This window comes from Manduca sexta, chromosome 23 (genome assembly GCF_014839805.1).
Source record: "Manduca sexta isolate Smith_Timp_Sample1 chromosome 23, JHU_Msex_v1.0, whole genome shotgun sequence".
Classification (NCBI taxonomy): Eukaryota; Metazoa; Arthropoda; class Insecta; order Lepidoptera; family Sphingidae; genus Manduca; species Manduca sexta.
The window spans coordinates 5263260-5287821 of record NC_051137.1 but is presented as its reverse complement, the minus strand read 5'-3'; the positions used below and the strand labels follow the sequence as shown (position 1 = coordinate 5287821).

Below are 24562 nucleotides of genomic sequence, written 5' to 3'. Positions count from 1 at the left end.
CTACACACATGACAATCGTCAGTGGAACACAGATTTTTTATTTATTATTTTTTTTGTAAATGGATAAAATATTTTTATTTATTTTATGCAAAGAGTTTTTGCTCCTCCGAGAGAGCAACAAACGGCCCAGTAGAAGACCAGCGCTGGCTTAACTGCCAACATATTGCTCAGTTGGAGCCTTTTTCATAAAAAACATACTTTTAAGTGCATTTTGTCTGTTTTGTGTATTTGTTTTTGTAATATGTACTTTGTGTCTGATGCAAATCAATTTTCTAATCTTTATTTCTTCTGCCTCAAAATTAGATAGTAGATACCCCTGTGCTATCGTTCGTATTGTCTTACATAAAACAATTTAAGTCCACCTGCGACGCAGTTGCGGTAATAAATTATCACAAATCTGTTGAGTCGTCTATTTGTAAAGCTCCTCAGCGACTAATGACTGACAAACTAAAGTGGTTTACTGGAGCACTGATTGCTTTGATATAAAAATGAGTTACTAATTAAATAATTTCGAAGTTAATTTGTGAATTAGAAAACAATAATAATGTTAGAATTCATATACAAAAAAGGTCTCGTCTTTGGTAAATTTTGTTAAGATCTCTAAGTTACGCTAACTTCTTTTAAAAACGATAACTATTCATGAATTGCTTATATATTCATTAATACACATGTAGGCATACATATTAATTAGAAAACAGTAGGTACACGCCCAATATAAGGAATAATTATAATAATAGGTAAGCACCCAAGCGTCAAGCGAAATTAAAATAAGAATAAATAAAATATATGCCACCGTTGATCTGTCAGGATTCAGGACCAACATCCACACATTTTCAGTTACGATCCCAGACTTGAAACCAATATTTGCGGATCACTCAGACATTTCTCTCGGTGTGTGGATCGAAACTGTGGCATCAAGCCACGTTCACAGCCGGCAGTCACACACATTTTTGGAAAAATTCATAGCTCCATAATTTTTGATAACTTTACCATGTTTATGAGGAAACGACACATGAAATTAATGAAGTATTTTCTTGCTCATACTACTTATAACATTACTCATGCCATATGAAATACTACGTGACATCACTTCTTATCATACGCAACGCAAATTCGAGAAGCTTTTCACACTTATTTTTAAATTTCATTCTAAATGCTATATTGAAATGAAATTCCTTAGTTCTATATGTATCTGGAACAAGCAGATCGGTTTGTGGGGCAGCAGTGCGTTGAGCATTCGCACTTGGCAGGATATAGTCGACTATTCTAATATAGATCGCACGTCTTATCTGGTAATCGAGTGTCATCCCAAGCCGGTGTCAGTGGGTCGGTACGTGCTCGGCAGGCTTAAGGACACGGCCGCGTGGGCGACGCATTAGTCTGAAGGGGAGGATTTTATAACCTATAGTCTATACGTTTCACTAACCCATTTTACAGAATTTAAAAGGTCACATTTTTTTTATTATACGAATTACATGGCATTGTATTAATACTGATTATATTGCTCAGCAGTGGGGAAGTATATATATTTTGTATATTACGATATGGGTATGAAATGACAATTATAAACGGAGCAAACCTGAAACAAATCGAAAGTCTACTCAATGCGATATCATTAATACTGTGTGGCACAAAAAGAGGGTATTTAATAACTTGTCGTAAGGGGTATGATTCGTAGCTTATTAGAAAGATACAAAAGAAAAAATAATAATCATAAACTATCAGACATGCGTCTCATTTATCTTAAGTGATAACTATTCAAATAAAGATTTTTGTAAATAAGATTATTGACTCTGCTACTTTACGACAGTAGATTAGACCATATTATTATAGTTAAGTATTAAACTATCTTAATACATATAATACAATTACTTAAGTCCGATTTTTTTATAAAACGATACTTTTGTATTTATCATACACTTACTTGTTTACACTAAAAATACTTTTTAGGAACGTACAAGAACCTGGCATATTTTATCATGGTCCATCCGTCATCATTTATATTCACTTATAATATAGCAACAGTCTTTATTATTACTAACAAATAAAATAAATTTGAGGAAAAAAAGCGGGCTCGTCCGGGATTTGAACCCGGGACCTCTCGCACCCAAAGCGAGAATCATACCCCTAGACCAACGAGCCGTGATGGTACTTGTCGAATATTGCTATCGACTGACCTTCAGATAAACACTATGTTACACGTCATACAACACTAACGACCGTGGCAAAGTAAAATATGCCACTTTATAAAATGTAGACGAATATTCATTACACTGTCATTTTATTGGATCATAAAATAATAAGGGAAACATTGCACAGTATTTTTGAAATTTGTACCAAACTGAATTATCTTAATAGGTACTTATTTGACTTCACCATGATAATACTTGTCTTCGTAATATTATGTGAGTCAATATGATAATCAACGGAGCAAATACATTTCATCCGGCTATATAATTTGGTATTTAGATGTTCCGGGCGCGTTCAACATCTATACTCAGCATAAATGACCAGCTTAATAGAAAGGTGATGCCACTTTCTTACTAGAAAACCTAAATAAAAAAACAAAGTTGTACTGTTGGTATTATGGTAATACCCTTATAAGGTCAAAACTGACGATACCTCGATGTGCTTTGCACTGTCCTAACATATTTCATGTATAAGTTTATATACATTTTTGATTTCACATATTTTTATTTATTACTTATCTAAATTAACATTGGTATCAATATCAGGGGACGGTTTTGTAGTTAAATGCAAAGGCATGATGATCTCTCATGATACATACACCAGAAATAAGGAAAAAGAGTAAAACGTGTTGTAGTTTCAGCATCGATAAAATTAACAAAATATAAGTACTATAAATTTTATAATTTCCGAGTCGCGATACACTTCCATCAAGGACAAGACCACCAAGGCTATTGGATGTAGTAAAAAAGTAATTCTACGAATTTATGAAATTACTAAATGGCTGCGATGAGAATTTGCTTTGGGCACATTCCGACAAATATGTTTAAACATCTTGTGCGGGAGTCACTCACGAAACTGCTCCGACTGTGGAGTTAGAGAAGATGTACACTATGTTTTGTCGGTGTATGTGCGAAGCGGACCTCATACTTTTGGTGTCACATAATGTAGATAAACTAAATAGTTTATTGTCGACTAGAGTGTTATTAAAAAAATATTTTTAAGTATTAAATTAAGTGTTCACACTAATGAAAGCAGACATATAAAGCGATATCCTCGTAAAAAGATGAAGATCGTTAAATAAAGATTTGCAAAAATAAATAACTTATGAGATAATCGTTTATAACCAAATTATTTCGAGAGTTACAGCATTTATTTCCATCACGTTGGATATAAGTCTAGATAAGGCATGGATTCCTAACATTTTTTCATACTATTAGAGTTTAGAACATTACTATACGTGTGTCGTCAATGAAATTCATTATATTACTCACGGCATTCAAATTCCAAATAAATAATTGACTAGATAAAGATCGTGACCAGTAAAAGACAATAAGCAAAAACAAATAAGAATATCGATAAATAACAATTATCGCGAACACGATACAGTCACAGCACGAACGTCTTGGCATATTTTGATCATCTGTGTAATTCTTCTAATTTCGCAAAGAATTCATTCCACTTTACCGAGCCTAGTTAACAAGAAACGTTTTGACCACTCGATTGACAATTGGCATTGCGTCACTTTTTTGCGCTAATGCACGCTGTGGGTGCAAGGTGACTCCTGAATCAACAGGGGCAATATATCAATTTCGCGTTTGACGCGTCAAATAAAAATAGAGATGTAATAACAGTGCTCATATATGTCTTGTTGCGACTTCAGACTTGGGATGGATTGTTGAAACTAATGCAACGAATCTGTATTTTAACCGACTGCCGAAGTAGGGTAATTTTCTTATTATTAAGCATTGTGTGATTAATTTTTTTCTTATATAATATGTTATGTTCTCAGATCATGACAAGCCTTTTTATAATTTTTAAAACCCTTCATTTACGCTAAATAATAACTCAGCATTACAGATAGATTAACAGTGACAAATGAAGGCGGGTTTACAAATCATTCATAAATAATATTACATGGTAGCAAAAATATTTACAATATATTTTCCGATACCTTAAAATGGTTAATTCATGAAAATAAAATAAAATACAGCGCCACATAGTTGAATATGGTTGTACTATTATAAATTTACATAAAGACTTGATCTTTTGGTTCGGCTATTGGATAATAGATGGCGCTTTAAAAAAATTATTAGAACCCCCATAATTTAAACTTTTAGCCTTTATTAAATTCTACTCTAATTTTTTACCGTAAAACAAAAACATTTATCTAAGTTAAAATATCTAAGTTCGCCAACTATTGTTTAGTGTTAATTACCATATTACTAAGTGTTACTGTCACTTATTATCGATACTTCGTGTCGTGCAATTTTGGTTTTAATAATTGAAATGTATCTTATCTTTTCGCAATAAATTTATGCAGAGTACTGTAGTACTACGCGGCCCAATATTTAACTGTCGAACAGTGTACTGTTCGACAGTTAAACATTGGGCCGCTTTAGTGATAAACACATTTATTTTCCTTACAATATTCTAATAAAAAGGATTTTCACACCTTTTGCTACTCAACGATAGATGGCGCTATTTTCAATCTAGTCAAATAAGGCACATTATTAAACATTTTTTTTGGTAGTGAGTGCAGTAGATATAATATTTATTTGTATTTTTGTAAAAGTATAAATATATATCTTTTTGAACTAGTACAAGAATAATTTATAACGTATATTTAATCTAACTAAAAAGTAAGACAGATTTTTTCTTTCCTTTTTAAAAGAAGTTAAACATTCCACATGATCCTGTACCTACCATATGAACTTAAAATGAAATTACGACAATATATTTTCATTTAAATATCCACTTACCCATAACTCCGAGTTGTTGTGGTGACAAAGGAGCTGCATCTCCTGCACCCGATCCAATAGAACCAGATGCAAGTGAGAGTCGCTCACTGAATCCCAGTGGACTGCTACGTCCACCACTGCTGGCCACCGAGCCCATTCCTGAAAATGTAATAAATAAACAGTAATCAAATCTAGTCTAGTTCTAAAATACCCCTTGAGGCTTGGAAAATAATGATGTCTTATGTTTATGTGAATGTTAGACATTGAATTAAATCAATTTTTCAGATTCTATAAAGGTATTTTAAATTATTACTTTTCTCCCAATGTTGTGAAAACTTTGCAGCCTTTATGGTCATAAGGGGACAGCATGGAAAATACTTATGTAACATAATGAGAAATTTTTATAGGTCCATATTTCAATTGATTATTTTAAATGATAGAGAATCTTTACATTGTAACATGAGGGTTACTTAAACAATCTTATACTAAATGTTACAGTTTAGTAATAAATATAGTATGCAAGGTCAACAGATCTATAAATATTTTATTGCAATATTCATTATCACACAGGATTTGTCTCATAGTATGTTATATAAAAAAAAAATCTTATCTGTGAATTATCCAAAGGCACACTTATAAGGAATACATCTAGAGTTAAGTCAATCACTTTTAATAAATATAAACATTACAATAAATAAAATATTCAATATGAACAATTTACTACCAGAGCCAATGAAATGAACTCTGATGAATGAAGTATCTCACCACCATTGGGACTCCGCATTCGGGATATTCTTTTGTTTATTGCCCTTTGGATTCTTGGGTTAATGATAGGTTTTGCCCGTTTCCTCGCGAGATACCTCGAAAGCACACCCACCACTACCGCACTTGTTCCAACAACACCTATACTCCATAACACAACCTATAAAAAAATAACAAATTATAATTTAATATTTTCATACACTGAAATTAGCTTACCATAATATACTAATATATAATCTACTAATTTGGGCTTTTGTGTATTATATTATTCACGTACCATAAGGTCAAATTTGTTGTAAGTAGTGAATGGAAATTATAAATAAACCTTTATCACAATTCCATAGAATACTTAAGATACAACATATTTATAAAAGAAAATTACGGTATTATGAATGGGTAAAATAGAAGTTAATAAATCACATTAATAAAATACATAAATTTATCACTGTACGTGATATTATACCAATATCTTGAAAAAATATATAAAATGTAACCTTTTGTGATGTCGTTAATTTAATTTCATTGAAAGATATAGCTCGATGCCAGTGTTTCAGCTTATCTATTAAAGGGCTGGCCTGAATAAGTAGCTGCATATCTCACAGTTAATAATAAATAAACACCCAATGTTTTTATTACTCAATGTTTTTACTTTGATACTGGGTCTTTCTAGGTTATCTGTCAAAACTTGGGCAAATAAAAACACTGAAACTTTAAGTATATAATTAACATTGCTTTAGATAATCTTGCTCACAGAAAACAATAATATGTTAAGCAACAAAACATAGTTTATTCATTGTCGATGTTGGTATCTAATAAGAATATAATTTCCACTAAGTACAGTAAAACTTGAATATTCGCGCTCAAGTCCTAATTCCTTGGCTCCTCTGTCGTAGACTTTTTTTTTTTGGTTTGATTTACTCCTAAGGAGAAGGCAAAGGCTCTCAGCCATACAGCCTCTGTCATAGACTACAGAGTACAGATAACAGAGTGCGGTCGACCTTTTGGCCGGGCGTATACATCCGGAAATGCATTCCGAATTACGAAATGGAAATGCTCCGGATCCCAATATATGTGGCATTACTTCATACATATGCTGAATTTTTCTGTGAGTGAATAAGTGAATTTCTCAGATAAAATTTATTCATGAATAACATTGAACAGCGTTTTTATATGCGTAATCCATTCCGTTTTATTAATTTTATTTTACGCCAATAAGTAGACGTATATTTCACTTTTATAGGATTTATCACATGTAAACGTATATTTTATTAAATTTAATAATAATATCAGCCCTGTATTATATACTTGCCCACTGCCGAGCACGAGCCTCCTCTACTACTGAGAGGGATTAGGCCTTAGTCCACCACGCTGGCCTAGTGCGGATTGGTAGAATTCACACACCTTCGAAATTCCTATAGAGAACTTCTCAGATGTGCAGGTTTCCTCACGATGTTTTCATTCACCGTTATAGCGAACGATAAATTCACAAAGAATACACACATATTTTTTTAAAAAAGGCAAGAGGTGTGTGCCCTTGGGATTTGAACCTGCGGACATTCGTCTTGGCAGTCCGTTCCACACCCAACTAGGCTATCGCCGCTTAGAATTAAATTTACGGCGTTCATATTTCGATTACGTGAAATTTTATTGTATTTATTTATGTTTCTAGTATCATCTTGCTTCCACATTTATTTTCGATTGAAAAGTTATGTCTCTATAATTGTTAATTTGTTTAAAGTTTTCGGCCTATTCCTTGCATTTCTGCTAGTGCTCAGGTTGGCAACTTTATCTTCCACTCTTTTTTGATTGCACTTAATATAAGCTGCAATCCATTCTTATTTTTTTGCATTTATTTCTTTTTATGTCCATGTTTGACTTTTGATTGTAAGTATCCAGCAATCACTGTTTAAAAAACAAAAACAAACACATAAGGGAAAGTCTTGTTTTAGTTGTTGTTTGCTTTTTCTAGTTAGATGTGAGAATATTAGACACCCATACATAATTTATAAAAACATTGTATCCGATTGTTCTGAACAGCCGCTAGCCAGAGCCCATCAAACATAACCATTTCAATACTTTCACAGGTGCCGTTTGTGCAGTAATTAGTGGCGAACTGTTTGTTGCACTTATTAAAACTTACTAAGCGTTGCTTATGGATTTGCCCGCCTAAGAATCCTTTCCTACTAAAAAAATAACCAGTAATTGGAGTGTAAATTATTATCGGAATATGTTAAAGCAAGGACATTGTTTGTCCCTGTGGCAAATTTCAATTCAAATTCGTTTAATGATTATTGTGATTAGGTACTTCATACAAACAATAAAAAATCCAAACATTTTCACGACCATTCGCATTTATATAAGTAAAATGAGAAGTATGATATATTTGTATGTAACACATTAAAAAAGATTTTTATTGAAAATTGTCATGTTTTAAAAAAAATACTTTGAAAATCTGAATTCAGAATTCTCACCATCGCGTCGTCTTTCATAAACATATCGTTTTGTGAAATTAGAAATTAGTCACTTATGGAAAAATTTTGCCTGTGTCAGGCAATGACAATTTGTATGGCGTCCGGAGTGTTTTGTGGATTCTAAATACAGAAATAGAATTTCCAGATGTATAAGGCTCGCCGTATACTCTATAGACTTCGGACCACGAAGTTAGAAAAAAGAATGGAGTGCGCACACAGAATACCTATCTAGACAAACTTCTTTCTAAGTGAATTGAAGCAGTCATTTTTAGAACGCTTAGCTAGAAAGAGAATAATATTTAAAAATTTTATGTCTGCATCGGTAGGTATTTACTTTCCATATATATTATTATAATTGTCTTAGGATGTTTAAGTGTGGTGTGAGGTCTCCAAAATAGTGCTTCTTGTTCTAGTCTCTAGTGCTTGTCATTGTTCTGAGCTCTAGACAGTTACCATAAAACTGTCATTGTCAAATCTGTCATTGTCACAATCACTATTCATTTCAGTCACTCCGTGCAATAAATGGCTTTCAATGTTTTCGATCTTGGATTACAGATGGTTTGCGGATGAATTACATTAATGATAATATGATATGAAAACACAGCAGTTATTAAATAACAGGCCATCAGAAATATGGACGTAATCCATAAATCTCTACGAGATCAGACGTTGCGGAGCACAATTGAAGATCTTCCTGATGAAGTGTTGGAATTCATTTTAGGCTTTTACCCCCATACAAGGACCTGCAAAATTGTATGATCGTTTGCAAAAGATGGTATATTTGTGCTCAAAGTAAGTAGATTATACATAAGTCATTATATTATGATATATTATTTCTTTCTATAAAATATGTTACAAAGAGTACCACATAAGTATATTAATAATATAATATGTATTACATTTTAATATTTTTTCAGACGTTTTACACAACACGTCTGTAAAACTCTTAAAGGCTGTGGGAGAATTTAATATCATTTGGAAAAATGTAGGCCCAACAGATATGGTACCAACCATAACAAAACGATTTTCGCATGCAGCTTGTGTTCTTGAAAATAATATGTATATTTTTGGGGGCTGTACCACCAATTCCACTTCATTCAATGATCTTTGGAGATTTGATCTATCCCTAAGGCAATGGGTGAGACCACTAGCCACAGGTACATATCCAGTTCCCAAAGCTTACACATCAATGGTACATTATAAAGACTGCCTCATAGTGTTTGGAGGTTGGACATATCCCTCACTCTCCCAATATTATCAAAACATGACAATGTTCAATGAAATACATTTTTACTGTGTTAATACAAATAAATGGGTATTAATAAATGCAACTAACTGTCCCCACCTATGGCTGGACATTCTGCATGTGTAAAGGATGATGAAATGGTTGTGTTTGGTGGGCTTGTGATGTCAGCTGTTCAGAACAATCAGATACAATGCTCAAATGATGTGTGGGTGCTAGATATACCCACACTTAACTGGAGAAAGCAAGCAACAACTAAACCAAGGCCTTCCCCTAGATATGCTCAATCCCTTATTCAATTGGACTCTGAAAGACTAATGCTTTTGGGAGGAGTGCAAACTCTGCATAATCGTTTTGTGTATAGTGATTGTTGGATACTTACAATGAAAGGTCCAACATGGACATGGAAAGAATTAGCTGTGAAAAAATAAAGAATGGGCTTCAGCTAATATTTGGTGCAATCCAGCATGTAGAGTGGGAGATAAAGTTGTCAGCCTAAGCAGAAGCAGAAATGCGTGGAATGGGGCTAAACCTTTGGTTACATCAGCAGTCCGTTTGTCTGCTATGAATAGGGCTGAAGGCCCACCTGTGTCAGTTAGAGTAGAGCAAAGTCTGCAGAGACCCTAGATAGAGACCAAAATATCAATGGCAGACGAGGTGTTTTACCAAGGCGTTCTCATCCTCCTAGACAGGGCCAAAACACTCCAAATCAAGAACCAGTAGCTGGACCTAGTAATGAAGACAGATCTCACAATTCAGTAGCTTGTAAAGAAAATAATTCAGATAATAAAAATCACCAAGCTGGACCAAGTAGTGAATCACGCAATACAGGCAATAATTTAGAGTTTGCTACTAAAGATCTGGCCTTGAAGAGAAACAAAAATAAAGTATGTATTGACTCTTTATTTTACTTTTCATACTTTGTGAATTGTAGTTTGCACCATTAATGTAACAATAAAAAAAATAATGCCAGGAATATGAACAAATTATGAATTTTCAAATAAGTTTCCAAAATTATAACATATAAGTCTAACCAAAACCATTCAACATTGCATGGGTGTAAGTGTAATGCATGTTATAGCAAATAGTATTATCAGGAGTTTTGTTGTAACTTATTAAATATAGTTGTTTTATTGCTTGTTTTAATGCTCAAATTGTCACTTTAATACCATATTACCTTATTTGATTTATTAAAAAAAGTAATTGTACAAAAGGTACTGAATAGGCCAACATACACTATGAACAAACCATACCTAATGGTTAAAACACAATGAAAAGATAGGTTGTCTATTTTTTTAATTCTGTAGACATACTATAACTATGTGTATTATGTACCACAAAGAAAAGTGAGAAAAGAAAGGGGATAATGTGATTTATATTTGTATTTAATTTTCAGAACAAGGGAATGAAAATAGTACGACAATTGCAAGAAGCTAATAAATACAGAATGGCGGCGTTTGCTTGCGATTCATCTATTCACAATTCCCCACCTGAAAATGATCTCATTAATCAGAGGCAAATTGCCCACTTAGAGAATAGAAGAGAACAACTTCCGCCACCAGATAACCCTCAACAAAGGCAGCCAGCAGTGAAGAAGATTAAAAGGAATACATTGAGTATGCATGTTTTGGATATTTCTACTGTAGTAAATGGGAATTCCCTGAACTATGTGTCTTGGTTATGCCCCCGCTTGGGAGAAATGACTGGAGCTCCGGAAGAATTAGTTATGTACTCATTAGTGAAAGGGAATGGAGAATTGATTATGTTTGGAGGTGTCCACAATGATGTTAGTATTTTTAATTACTCTGAACACCAAAATATGTACTCCAATTCGTTACATTTCATTACGCCTCCCAGAGATATAATATAAAGTTTATACATTTTATTTGTTATTCTGATTTTAAAATACTTTACATGATTTTCTCACATCAGAGCCACATATTTGTTTGCAATGAAATTATGCAAGTAACAAATGTTTGTTTTCTTTATTGTAAATGCACTAACGAAGTATCTGTTATGTAATCTATGTTATACTTGCTTGTATTTATTTGAAACATAATATTAGTAATAATGAAACAAAAAGTGTTCTGTGATTTCTGTTGTAAATATTAATAGCTTGTGTATAATATATCTAAGCTTTGAATTAAAAGGTTGATTTATTACTGAAACATGTAATTTTCTTCAAATACATTATTAATCTTCTTTCATCAGCCCTCCGAACACTGCAGCTGGAATATCTTTTTTTTGCACAGGTTCATCTTCTCCCTCATCTTCACTGTTGCCTGATTCCTCATCAATGTCAATTTCATCAGGATTGACCACTTTGTCTGAGCTTTCTTTGAGACCCTGTGTTTCCCCTCTAACAAACATAATATTTCCTTTGCTTTGAACAGCCATTTCTGCAGCCTTCGCTTCCAACATTCTCATTCCATCTTTCATGCCTGGAGCAAGATCTGAAATAGTACCAGCTGCTTGTGCAGCTGAACTTAACATTTGTGCAGACATCATATTAACCTGAGTATTATATGTGGCTTGCACACTTCTTTTAATTCTAAGCATTTCTCTCATTGTATCTTCATTCCCATGTCTAACTTCAAATTCTTTCCAGGTATTCCAAAACTCTGCTGTAATCCTTGGATCACACATTTGACTACAGTGGCCATATATTGCTCTGGCCGGTCTATTTCACCTAAACGTGTTTCCATTTCTGAGAAGCGTATACACATTTCTCTTGCTTTGTCATCAGGAAGAGTTTCAATTGCTTTTTCATAGATTTGACGAGTTTTAGGTACTCCATAGATTTCTGCAGCCTTTTTAATGTAGATGTTGAACATTTCGAACATTTGTTCTGGAAGGACTGCAGTGGTGGTACGCTCATATACTGACATGGCATGTCTAGCTAACCCATGCTCCTCTTCTAATTTTGCATAGAGCAAAAATATCGATTTTGCAAATTCAGGAGGACATTTTTCAAGACATTGTTCAAACAAGTCTCTAGCTCTCTCAAGCTTTGTGCCACCATATCTCTTTAAAAATTTTGTTAAATATGTATTCCAAATATCATACACATTAGGCCATTTAAACAATGCTATACCTTTTTCATAAGCTCTGAAAGCTTCTTCAAAGTAGTTGTGTTCTTCCAAAAATAGACCATAGTTTATAATTATTTGTGGTGTGGCAATTTTTAAGTCAATTATGTGATCATAAACAGCTTTGCAAGATTTGTAAGTACCAAAACTTTCTTCCAAATCTGCATACATGGACCATACTTTTAATGATTTGTATAATCTCATTTGTACTGTTTCAGAATCATCATGATAAGCAACCTTTCTACTAGGAAGTACAGTTGCTCGAGTCATAAGTTTAAGTGCCTGTTCATAATTTTCATGTCTAATTTCCATTTCAGCCCATTCGCACCATACTGATGCTAAATCATCAACTTTTGCATAGTTTACCTGTGTTGCCTTTTCAAAAATTAATCTTGCATCTTCAATCTGTTCATTATTTTCATAGAATTTTGCAAATCCAACCCACAATGTGTACAATTTACCCACAGCCAATTTTGGGTCTACAGTTTGTACAGCTTCTGTATAAGTATCAATAATTTCATGTGGTTTACCTTCATATAACTTTACTCTTTTATGCCATTCTGCAACATTATGCGGATTCTGTCTGAGCAGAACTGAATTAAGTAATAGCAACCTCCTCTCCATAAGATATTCAAATCTGGCTAGGCGTAATTCCAAGTCAATATCATCATCTTCAGTTGGATTAGGTTTTTTTGCAATTTCTTCCATTTTTTTACTAAGACTAAGTTCTTCAAACTGTGCATATGCATCAAACACTTGGGTAAAATCTCTAACAGTTGTTACTGTTTGAATAGCTTCTTCATAAATGTCTCTGGCTCTTTCAAAAAGACCACTTCTTACATAATAATCTGCCAAAGAGTTCCATAGGTGTCCCAATTGATCGGTGTACCTTCTAAGTCCACCTCTGATAATAGCATCTACATTAAGAGAATGTATTTGATCAGGATTTTTAGATATAAGTTCACAAAGCTCATTCCAAAGCTGATGATTAGATTTTCCATGTTTAGATTGGAAGTTTTCATTATTGACTATCTGTGCTAATTTAAGAGCAGCTTCATCAAGCTTGCCAATGGATATTAAGTAGTCAATATATTCTTCAGTGTCTTCTGGGCATAACTTAAGATATCTACGAAAAACTCTAACTGCTGTTTCAGGGATATTATGTTTCTTTAGGAAACTCAAATAGAGTGGCCATATTCTGTGATGTTGTGTTATTGGCAATGCTCTCAAAGCACAGTCAAATGCTTTCCTTGTAGCTGTTATTTTACATTGATCTGTTAAAAAGGTACAGTAATCCATCCATATCCTGGGCATTTTGTGCATAAAGACTAGAGAGCGCTCAAAGCAATTGTTAACATCTTCATAACAGGAATCAGTTATACAGCGTCCACGAATTTGACTCCTCCTCAATTTTAAATAATTGTACCACAATTTAAATGAACCTGGCAGTTCTTTAAGAGCTCTTTCATATACCATATTAATTTCATGTTTTGGTGCTGCTTTTTTGTGCTCTATGTATCTGAGCCAATGTTTGACAGAGAAAGGATTCCGTAATATTTCCTCTTCATAGGGAAGATCTTCTTCACTCTGAAATAAAATACAATTAATTATTAATATGTATTGAATAAACAAGAATATCTTATGTTTAATGTATTTAAAAATCTTAAAATATGTTTTTCAAAGCCACAAATGTTAATAAATTAGGTTAGATAAACATAATTATTGACAAGGATATTAAATATATATGTATCTGAGCAAATATATCCGAGCTTACATTAAATATTTCATATAATGATATAGTTTATCAATTTATTACTTACGAAAAATATATCAATTTCTTTGCCGTCTAGTAAAGGCATTTTAGCGAATACAGTCAACTGCAATGTATGTACACTAAAATGATTAAAAATATCCAAGAACCTTGTGCTTGGACTTTGGTGTTTTGTTATGTCTAAAAGTAAGAATATTAACTAAAAAAATACATCTATTTTTACTTTGTAGGATAAAACCACAACACACAACAAGAGTAGTTATGGACATGGACACCAACTTTCACGAATTTCGGAACTGGCATGTGTCAACTGTCAAATCAAAGTCTAATATCTAAGAAACTTGATAAATATAGGGATTTTGAGAAAATTCACCCCAAAAGAAATATAAGTACACGATAATCAACTATTTTCACATTACAAGAGTATAAGTGATACAGTGTGTTTCCCCAAATTTCCCCCTTTGGTGTTAAAATCTTCATCGATCATAGGTTGTGGTAATAGTTTTTGCAATACTATCGATACCATCGATACTATTGTACGTATTAACGATAATATCGATATCATAATCGCTGTTATGAATAATATTGCACATGGAGGGCTATCGATACTATCGGCAGTATTGACATAGGCGATACAATTAATAGTACAATCGATTTCCTGAATAGTTTTCGTAGTCAACCATCGATAATCAAACTAACGATGGTTCTGCAACACTAGTATGCTATATTCTTGTGACCAGGGGGTGGACACTTAGAACATTTTGTGTAATGATGAATGATTATATATCTTAATGCCGTTACATAGAGTTTAGTTTTGGTTGACAAAAGGACGTCTCATCGTAACATCTTGTACCAACATAATAATCCAAAAAATTAAAGCATGTTGGCTACCATGATAGTTGATAATTTGCCGCCATTATTGACGGTAGATTTGTCATTGTTGAAGTTTATTTGCAAAAAAATTGTATAATTGCGATTATGTTCAATAATAAGTTAAGTTTTATGTCGAATATGTTGAGTTAAGCCAGCTTTTCCGTTTCGTGTATATTTCTTCTTGAAGGAATTTGTGCAGTGTGTGTTACGAGATAGTGATTCTTATTATTCCGAGATATTGACTCTAATTCTGTTTGCATTTGTGTAGTTTATTTATTTTGTGTGCGAGAATGGGGAAAAGAATTAATGTGTATAAAAATGTGAGGTTTGTGGCATACAAAAGAACCCAAAGTCAAACATATTTATGGCTAAGTATCCACTTGATCCACACCGGTAACAGAAAATTTATATTATGATTTAAAACATTACATAAAAGTGATGTATATTTAATTCAAATTTACAAACTCAGGTAGTCGTTGAAGAGAATACTCTAGATTATGGAGTTTCAATTCTATGCTTAGTAACCTAATCAAAAGGCACGTGCGAAATCTATGAATTTGCCCTTGCAATAATTGTATCATAGTAATTGTTGATTAGACGGAAAAAGATCATATCTGTAAGGTATCGAATTTGACAATTTCCATATAAAATTGGAAATAAATAACGGAAAACTGGAGTGTTATGAATATCTAAGTAGGAGACCTAAACATTATACAATTTATACATAAGAAATTCACGTGATAATATTGTGTACTTTCTAATTAAATAAAGGGAATTATTAAAAATTGTGGACGTTTTATTTTTAATATTCTAAATTCAATCATAATTTATACCAGTGTAAGATTTATGGTCAGCAATTTTTATCGATATAAAGCTGTCGATATAAAATTATCGATAATGTCGATTAAATTAGGAACGTCCCTAGAAACGAGCAGATTTATAGTAAGTTGGCAGCCTTGCGTGTCATTTTTTCTGCGTAATATTGGTACAAAATATAACTCTACTGGGCTCACGTATGTGTGCCTAACTAACTGTAACTGTAACTTTACCTGACAACTTTGATCTCTGGTTAGCCAACTTTACTGCTAGATTATACTAACTGTGAATGGACTACAGTCATAAAATAAATAAAAAATGACTTACTTTTGGATAAAGCGTCAGAATAAAAACTAAAAAAATCATACTTAGTTTATTTTGGCCTTGTAGGTTAATTTACTTTGGCTTCTGTACATAATATGCACAGAAGAAAAAAGAACGTTTTTGAACGAATTGTGAATCCTAGTTTATGGTAGACTTTGCCTTTTACTTTTGAAAAAGATAAACAAAAATGGCGATATGAATAGCGCCGGTGGGAATGTGATTTTTTAATTGTTTTCACTTGAATGTAAAACAAATGTTTTTCATTTATAATGTCAAAGCAAGGTAAAAGAAAAATCACTGTCGAGCTACCGAAATCAAAAGATTTAGCCAACAGACCTAGTGTATTTGACCGCCTCGGCACTAAGAAATCTTCTAGTGTTAAAAACAACTGAACATTGTAGACAGTGGGCTCAACACGGCAGTTGTGCTTATGGCAAAAGCTGCAAGTTTGCCGCTACCCATACATTGATCAGCCCGTCAAAGCAACGCGCAACTAACAAAGAAAGCGAGCAAAAACGCATAATCAAAGACGATGGCAAGAACAGATTACACTCGACTGTAGTCGTGCGGTCGGGTCGCAGTCCCGACGGTGAGATTGACAACTGGGATCAAAATGACTTAGAGTATGCAGACACGGACGTACTCGAAAAACGCAGACAACAACTACAACGGGAATTAGAGCTGCAGATGAAAATGGATTCAAGTAAAGACATACGCAAAGATAAAAAGAAAGCTGTGTCCAGTACGTCGTCATCGAGAAGTTCCAGCTCATCAAGTGTTTCATCGTCGTCTTCGGATGGTAGCTCTTCTTCTTCGTCTTCTGGAAGGTCAGTTCACACATTGGTTGATCCATTTTATGTAATGATTTTAATATAATATGTGCAATATCTTGCTAGTTAACTATTGTGATCATTCTTCTAAAATTTAAATCACTCTTTTAACTCAATAAAATTACTTTCTATATCACCATAATAAAGGTGATATAACCATATTTGACAAGAATGTTTTGAAAAAGGAAGCTATACCTTGCCACCATTCTATTCTTTATTGTAATTTTCTACATTGTATAAGCTACAGATAAAAAATGCCTGGAAATCAATAGCAACTTGCAATGACATATAATTGACAGAAATTTGTTAAGTGGGTGGTTGCAAGAGAACATATGTTAAAAGAGTTTATAAATTTTTAGGATTAGATTAACTTTTTTTTGCCACATTGTAGCCTGGGTCAATTCTGAACTATGAATTTAATTTATTATGTATACATACTCTAGATCTATAAAATAAATTATTGCTTAATTTAACAGTTGTAAAATACTTAATATTCTAGGGAAGCTAGACGGAAAGGTAAGAAAGGTAAACTGAAAAGAAATTCGAGTTCTTCATCCGATGGTGAAGTGCCTTCTAAAAAGAAATTTACAAAAAGTGATGCATTGAAAAGAGAAAAAAGTGAAGCAAGGAAAGGTAATGTAAAGAAAGATGATAGACTCATTAAGAAACATGATAGTGCCAAAAAGAAATCAGTTTCTAAAACACCCATTGGAAAGAAATCACTTTCTCCAGGTAAAAAATCTGGTGGTACACCACCTATAACATCAAAGAGTTTGGCAAAAACTACATCGAAGCACAGTAAATCCCCACAAAGAAGAGAAAGAAATCGAAGTGCTTCACCTCATTCAGTTAGAGAAAGGGACAAAGACAGGGACCGTAATAAAGATAAAGAGCGAGATAAAGAAAAGAAAAGGACAGAGAAAAAGAAAGAAACCGAGCCAGAAGCCGAACACCACGGAAAGGTAGATCTAGATCCCCTCGGCAACATATTAAAGATCCAAGGAAAAAAGAAAGTTCAGAAAGAAGTAGACCAGTATCTCCAAAAAAGCAAGCAAGACGAGATGGCAGCTCAGACAGGCATCGTAAAAGATCTACTAGCCGAGATAGGGATAGAGGTCGTGATCATAAAGATAGGTCTATAGAAAGAAGAAAAGATAAGCATGACGACAAGGATAGACATGAAAGAAAAAGATAGGGGTCGGGGACAGAAAAGATATTAAACGAGATGATAGTAAGAGAAGGGGTCGAGATCGTGGCCTGGGTGGTAGAAGTGGTTCCGATAAAGGCTTAGAGAAACCAAACAAACCTATGGAGCGTCTTCTTCCTAGGCCAGAAGAAAGACTTGCAGCCCTAGCAGCAATATCAAATAGGGCACTAGAAACAGATAAGAATTCATCTACTTCTAAAGACAGGCAAGATACACATTCTGAAAGAGGTACTCGTAAACAAGATCGTATTGAAAGAGACCGATCTAGTAAAAGAGATAGAATGGAGAGCATTGATAGAGAGCAAGGAGACTATGAAATGGGAATGGATCGTCAGTATGATAATGACCACAGTATTGATCATTATGACAGAGTAGATGATCGGTATGATGGGGTACCACGGGATGATGAGAGATCACCAGGCTATGGAGTACAGGGAAGAGAAAGACATTATGAGGCAGGTTATGACATGCCAGGGCCATCAAGAGGTTACCCTGATGATGATGACAGGATGTATGGTGAACATGTGGGTGATCATCGAGGTGTAGATATGGGTAATGTAACTTTTAATAAATTTCTTTATTTGGCAATAATTATATATTTTTTATAATGTAATCTATTTATTTTAAAGGCTATGATGATCGTCGTCCACACAGAGATCACTCTTGGGAGGGCCGCTCAGGATCGATAGACCGTGAACGAGCATACATGCATCGTAAGGAATGGGAGAATGAAGAATATAGATCTGCTGGCGAATGGGGTCGAGAACGACATTGGTCTATGCATGAGTCACAGGTGACGTTTATTATTTTGGAAAACTTGTAATCATATTTAGATTTATCATAAATATATTTATTATTATAATTAGCAATATCGTGATATATTTTAACTTTTACTTCTGATTTATGTTGCTAGATGAGTTTGTACTACAAATCTTTTTATGTGAACCAGCCAGTTGATTACAATATAAGAAACTATAGAACTCCTTGCCTAATCCTCTCCCACATATTCCTGGGCTGTCCTTATCCTCACCTTGGTATGTTTGTTTTAAAATGATATGTTAAACATGTTATAGCTCCAACAGCATTAATATTGTTAATATTTTTAGATGAATGAATGGGGTGATAAAGATCCCGAAATAGATGCTTGGCATCACAGAGGGCATGGCAACCCACATCGTGGTCGAATGCATGGTGAGTGAAAAAAACGCAAATATTTCTCTCATTTAAAAATTAAAAACAGGCAATTAAAACTAACAAAATATATCAATGTAAGAATTTATAATTTTAAGTTGTAGACACAGTATATATTGTATGTATTTAATGAGTATATTCTAATACATGTCAACAGATGACTATGGCAGAGGTGTGAGAATGGACATGAGCAGAGGTGACGGCAAAAGGCGCGGCAGAAACGAATTAGAACCTAGTGCCAAGGAAACACCGCCTCCAGTGCAGGCAGCTTCCATACCAAGTCGTCAAGATATTGATATTGACGATAAACCTATACCTGATGATCTCAGTGAAATAAGTGACGATCCCGATGATATCCTTAACAGAGAAGACGTGAGTACTGCAAATCCGTGTTGTTATGTAATGTTATGAATAAGTTAATTCGTAAATTTTCACAACAGCATTAAGCAAATTTGTGATTAGTGTATGTGATTTATTTTTATGAACTTTAGAAGAAAACGTCGCCCATGCAGTCTTCGTATTGCAACCGCCTCGTATCGCGAGCTATGTTTTGCAGTACGCGTATTTCTTTAAGTTGTCTTAATTTGCGATAAATTCCACGCGCACTTTTTCGCAGTGTAGGCACTAGCCTAGCATTAGCCTACACTGCTAATATTACCATTTTTTTATTTATTATACAATTAAATAAATATTTTATTTGTAGTAAAAATAGGGCGTAACCATAGATGATGGTGATGTTTCAGATGGCTGACCAGAATGCGGATGATGACAGTCAGAGTGCATTACCTGCTGATGAAGGTGCATCCAAGCCAGATGGGTCTGAGAAGGAATCCACCCAGGTATTGATGAATAATATTTTTAATCTATCACAAGTTAAATTTTAATAATATATTTTATAGATATTTAAATTAAAGAGATATTACCGATTAGTCTACTAATTAATAGGCATATACTAATTTATCAATTGGTTAATCTAGAAATGGTGTCAATTTTAATTCAAATTTTATTTATACCATTCTTAAGGATACTAGTGGTGCAGGCGAGGAAAAGGAGTCGCAAGATGTTAAAGATGACGAAGATGTTACTAATTTAGATTTTGAAGAAATATCTGATGGTGAGCTTGAAGAAGAACGCACAAGAGGTATTTTTTTCTAACAATAATAATATCATAAATCAATGCCGCTTTGTTGTGAAGTTACAGGGGACCTTATTATATTTTTTTATTGTTTTGATTGACGAGATGACCTCGCCGTTAGCTTGATGGTAAGCGATAGGATCGTCCATAAACAGCAAAAACACCATTCAACACCTTGAATTACAAAGTTTTGTTTGGTATTCATCCATCCTGAGACATGAGATGTTAAGTCTTATTACATCCAGTAGTTACACTGGCTACAATGTACTAACTGGTACACAACAGAGACCTACGAGTAGTAAATGTAAATGCAGTATGCACAATTTTTAAAAATGTATAGATCTAAACTTGAGGGCTAACTTGATGGTTAAGTTGAACGTGAAGACGTTTAAAAAGATGGTAATAATGAAGCAATTGTTAAAAAAAAGATACCCCTTAAGATTATTTTTTTCTGTCTAGAAATGCATTAAACTATTTTAGATTAAGTCGTTTTGTATTATCACTTTTTAGCTGGATTGGGTGATGCTTTGGGAGTTGATTGGGCTAGTTTGGTAGCCGATGTCCGTCGTCGAGAGCAAACAACATCGTCTGGTGGCGCTCGAGATCGCTGGAGACCTGAAAGAGTTCTGGCACGCCTCGGTCTCTCTATACATATGGCTGGCAAAGATATAGTTGAAAGTATTATGCATAAAAATGCAGAATCTCTTTATGAGGAAACTAAATCCCAGGAAAAAAACTCTGATGATGCTGAACAAAATAATACAGCTGACCAAAATGGTAGCCATGAGGACGAAACTATTAAGGCTAAAATTAATGTGTCACAAGATGTGGACATATTGCATCCAGTTGCTTCTATCCAGGTACATATTTTAAAAGCATTATTGACTTTTAGCTATCTGGCCATAATCTATTAGTACATGAATAATATATTTTTTCTTTTTAGGTTGCCATGCAAAAACGGAAACGTCAAAGAGCTGTCCTATTTGGGTCTGGTTGTGAAATTACTCGGGGCCTGAGTGCTAGACGCGATCTTTAAATTATGCAATTTCAAAGAACTATTACAAAATTATTGAAGTGTAATATAATAATAGGAATTTTAATGCAGTGTTGGTTACAAAGTGTTGCTAGTTTGAAACTCAATTTTACTGTGAAATGTTGCAGAATATTATCGCATTGTAAGAATAAAAGTGAACACCTTGTGCTGTGGTTTGCTGTATTCATGAAACATTTATGTTGAAGTGTTGCTGTCTGGAAATCATACATGGAGTATGAGTTGGTTGATTAGATTGAGACTTGAGAATTATAAACACAGACTTTATTTGAAGTTTTGTTATTCATCATTTATAAGTTTTAATTGTTTTCCAAAATGTATACATAGTTTTTTTTTCTCTTTAATAAAACGATTTTTTTACAATAATATTTGGTTTCCTTATATCTTAATTTTTAGTTCAGTAAAAATGACACATCTGTTTCAGCTTGAAACTGTTCTTTGCATCCTCCCCTGAAACAAAAGTAAAATTTTCAAGCTGTTTTTGTGTAAATTTTGATAAATCATGGACTCGAGAATGTCATACACCTGTGCCATAGTGAATTTTAAGTGCTAATAAGGTAGGTTATTAATGTTGGTACAAAGTCTATTTCTGCATCTACGAACCATACTTATGTTCAAATTTAGCAATTTTGACGCTGTATGCGCATTTAATGGAGGCCAGTCAGTAAATTAACATTTTTTTGTTGTCATGGGGAAAAAAAATAATTTTAATTATTCTTTTTCAAAAAAATAATTTTAATTATTCAAACTAACCGAAACACTGCAGTGGCCGTATTTGTCCTATTAGGGGTGGTGTCGGGTTCCTTAGGTGAGATGTGCCTTGATATGAAACAAAATTTTTTCTGCGCGGTTTTGCGTAGGGGCGAGTCGATATTTGTGTCTGCGTCAAATCACTATCTGTACCATCCTAACTTTTTGCACACTTTCGCGGAATCCCATAATTTATAAGAGGTAAGTTTAAGACATTGATCAGTTTACACAGACATGGGTTTGAGACACCTCTATGGTTATTAATTGCTACTTATAATAAGCAGTCGAATTTTCTTAACTCCTATTAGATTTTAGATTGTCATGTGGGGCAAGTTTGAGGCAACTTATCCATGCATTTCATTTATACTCAAAATTTACAATAGTTTAATAAAATGGTACTCTTACTTTATGGTTGTGAGCGATTAAGGCAGTGCTAAGTGTCTTAAAACTTATATATAATGAGTGTGGGCCTTGGATTGAGGCAGCTTTGTCCATAAATAAGTGTCTCAAAGGAATGCTGACTGGCCTAGCTTTTAACCTAAATGGATTAACAGATGAAATTATTTGTAATTCCATGCTGTTTTTGCATTTACTTTAATTCTGGAACATTGTGAGTTTATGGTGTGGTCCAAAAATGTTTAGTTTTAATAAGTGGGTTAATTTCAGTAATTTTTTTCAAGTTCTGGTATGTATGCTAGGGGATTGCACTTTCATAGTAGTATAAACATGTTTTAATACCCCTTGCCCATCACATAATCACATATTTATGGCTATATTTGTCTTACTTTTTAAATAAAACTGCTCCAGCAACACCCTTCAACATTAAACTTGCTCCATCCACTTGTAACATAGCTCCTTCTCGTAGTCCCAGAACAGGAGCAGCATGTTCCATTTCCATGTATTCATTTATTCTTTGGTCTCTTGTCTCACCTTTGTGCTTTTCATTTTCAACTTTATCTATATAGTGTGGGTTTATATTGAATGGAACAATGCCAATGGCATCAAATGTTGGTGGATAAATAATTGGCATGTCATTTGTTGTATGAATACTCTTTGTAGCAACATTTGTGCCTGCACTGCTTCCTATGTATGCCAAGCTTCCCTCATCAACTTTTTTTCTAATAATGCTTACCAGCCCCTTTTCGTACAGTCTACTCAAAAGCAAAAAAGTGTTTCCTCCTCCCACGAAAATTGCTTTGGCAGAGTTAACAGCATTTGCAGCATCAGGATATGTATGCAGGCCAGTTACCGTAAACCCCAAGGGTCTATTACTTCTTTTATTTTTGCTGTATAGCCATTAAAATCATTTTGGGCATATGGTACAAAAATGAGTTCAGACACATTGTTTCTGAAAAAATAAATAAAGTGTACAAGTGGTTAAGAATAAATTACTTACTATATAAAGAGTAGGTACTTACTTTTTCAGAAAATTACATATCTCCTGTTTAGCAAATTCAAGTAAAGTGTATCCGTGACAATTGGACGAAGATAGAAGCAAGGCTTGACGACACGTCGACATGGTGATGCACAATTTCTTTTACAACTGATAGATACTTGTTTATATGGGAATAGTTACCTACTGGATAAAAAAATGCGGTTTGTGCAATCTTGATATAAATACCTACCGATAAAGTGGCTGATAATATGTCTTCTAAGCTTATAGTAATAAATTTTAGTGAGTACTTATCATGTTTATTGCTTAGTTACACCAATTCACTGGTGTGCCTAATTAAAAAAATAGAGTATTTAAAAATTTTAATTGATTATTTTTTTAGTAGGCACTTTTCTTTATTATAATGTAAAAAAAGTATCAGGATTGCGGACCAAAGTTTATTTACCATTTTTTGTTTTCTACTGCATAATATGGAAATCTGATTAATCTGAAGTCAGAATAGTCAATTATTTTTTTAAAATTATCTTACGACTCTGGACATTGGTCCTTTAAGCGTTGTCAATTTCATAGGCTTAGGTGCGTAGTCTTATTAGGATGATCATTCACAGAATTCTAATTTCTCCAAGCATTTGCTTTTAATACTAACTAAAAGTTAAATATTGCTACTCAGCGGGATTTTCAAATCTGACGAAAATGTTACGTTATGTTACGGCCACGCCTCTTCATAG

At 33.7% G+C, this 24562-nt stretch overlaps 4 protein-coding genes, 1 non-coding gene and 1 pseudogene across 5 annotated transcripts in view; 2 read left to right on the top strand and 4 right to left on the bottom strand.

Annotated features, from left to right (window-relative positions):
- LOC115448253 (mitoguardin) overlaps positions 1-6574 on the bottom strand; it is a 56350-nt gene extending 49776 nt beyond the window's left edge. The window contains exons 1-3 of the mRNA XM_030175625.2: positions 6185-6574; positions 5694-5850; positions 4950-5087 (exon numbers count right to left, since the gene is read on the bottom strand). Coding sequence (XP_030031485.1) covers positions 4950-5087; positions 5694-5850; positions 6185-6283 — 394 coding nt within the window. The 5' untranslated portion in view covers positions 6284-6574. The remainder of the gene's footprint in view (positions 1-4949; positions 5088-5693; positions 5851-6184) is intronic.
- Trnap-ugg lies at positions 2071-2142 on the bottom strand. The gene has a single exon. It is a non-coding gene; the product is annotated as a tRNA-Pro (tRNA).
- Positions 6575-8615: 2041 nt separating the features above from the next.
- LOC119190294 lies at positions 8616-11572 on the top strand (annotated as a pseudogene).
- On the bottom strand, positions 11560-14579 carry LOC119188535 (pre-mRNA-splicing factor syf1 homolog). The gene is given in 3 exon segments (XM_037441863.1): positions 11560-12079; positions 12082-14080; positions 14314-14579. Coding segments are annotated over 3 exon segments (2520 nt in total). The 5' UTR covers positions 14353-14579; the 3' UTR covers positions 11560-11597.
- A 1858-nt stretch (positions 14580-16437) lies between these two features.
- Positions 16438-21958, top strand: LOC115448286 (zinc finger CCCH domain-containing protein 13). The gene is given in 12 exon segments (XM_030175675.2): positions 16438-16656; positions 16658-17104; positions 17607-18007; positions 18010-18308; positions 18311-18866; positions 18944-19107; positions 19421-19505; positions 19663-19877; positions 20249-20344; positions 20529-20646; positions 21151-21500; positions 21584-21958. Coding segments are annotated over 12 exon segments (2934 nt in total). The 5' UTR covers positions 16438-16546; the 3' UTR covers positions 21677-21958.
- Positions 21940-24363, bottom strand: LOC115448287 (probable alpha-aspartyl dipeptidase). The gene is given in 5 exon segments (XM_030175676.2): positions 21940-22141; positions 23227-23698; positions 23701-23789; positions 23860-24020; positions 24280-24363. Coding segments are annotated over 4 exon segments (720 nt in total). The 5' UTR covers positions 23961-24020; positions 24280-24363; the 3' UTR covers positions 21940-22083.
- Positions 24364-24562: the final 199 nt, after the last annotated feature.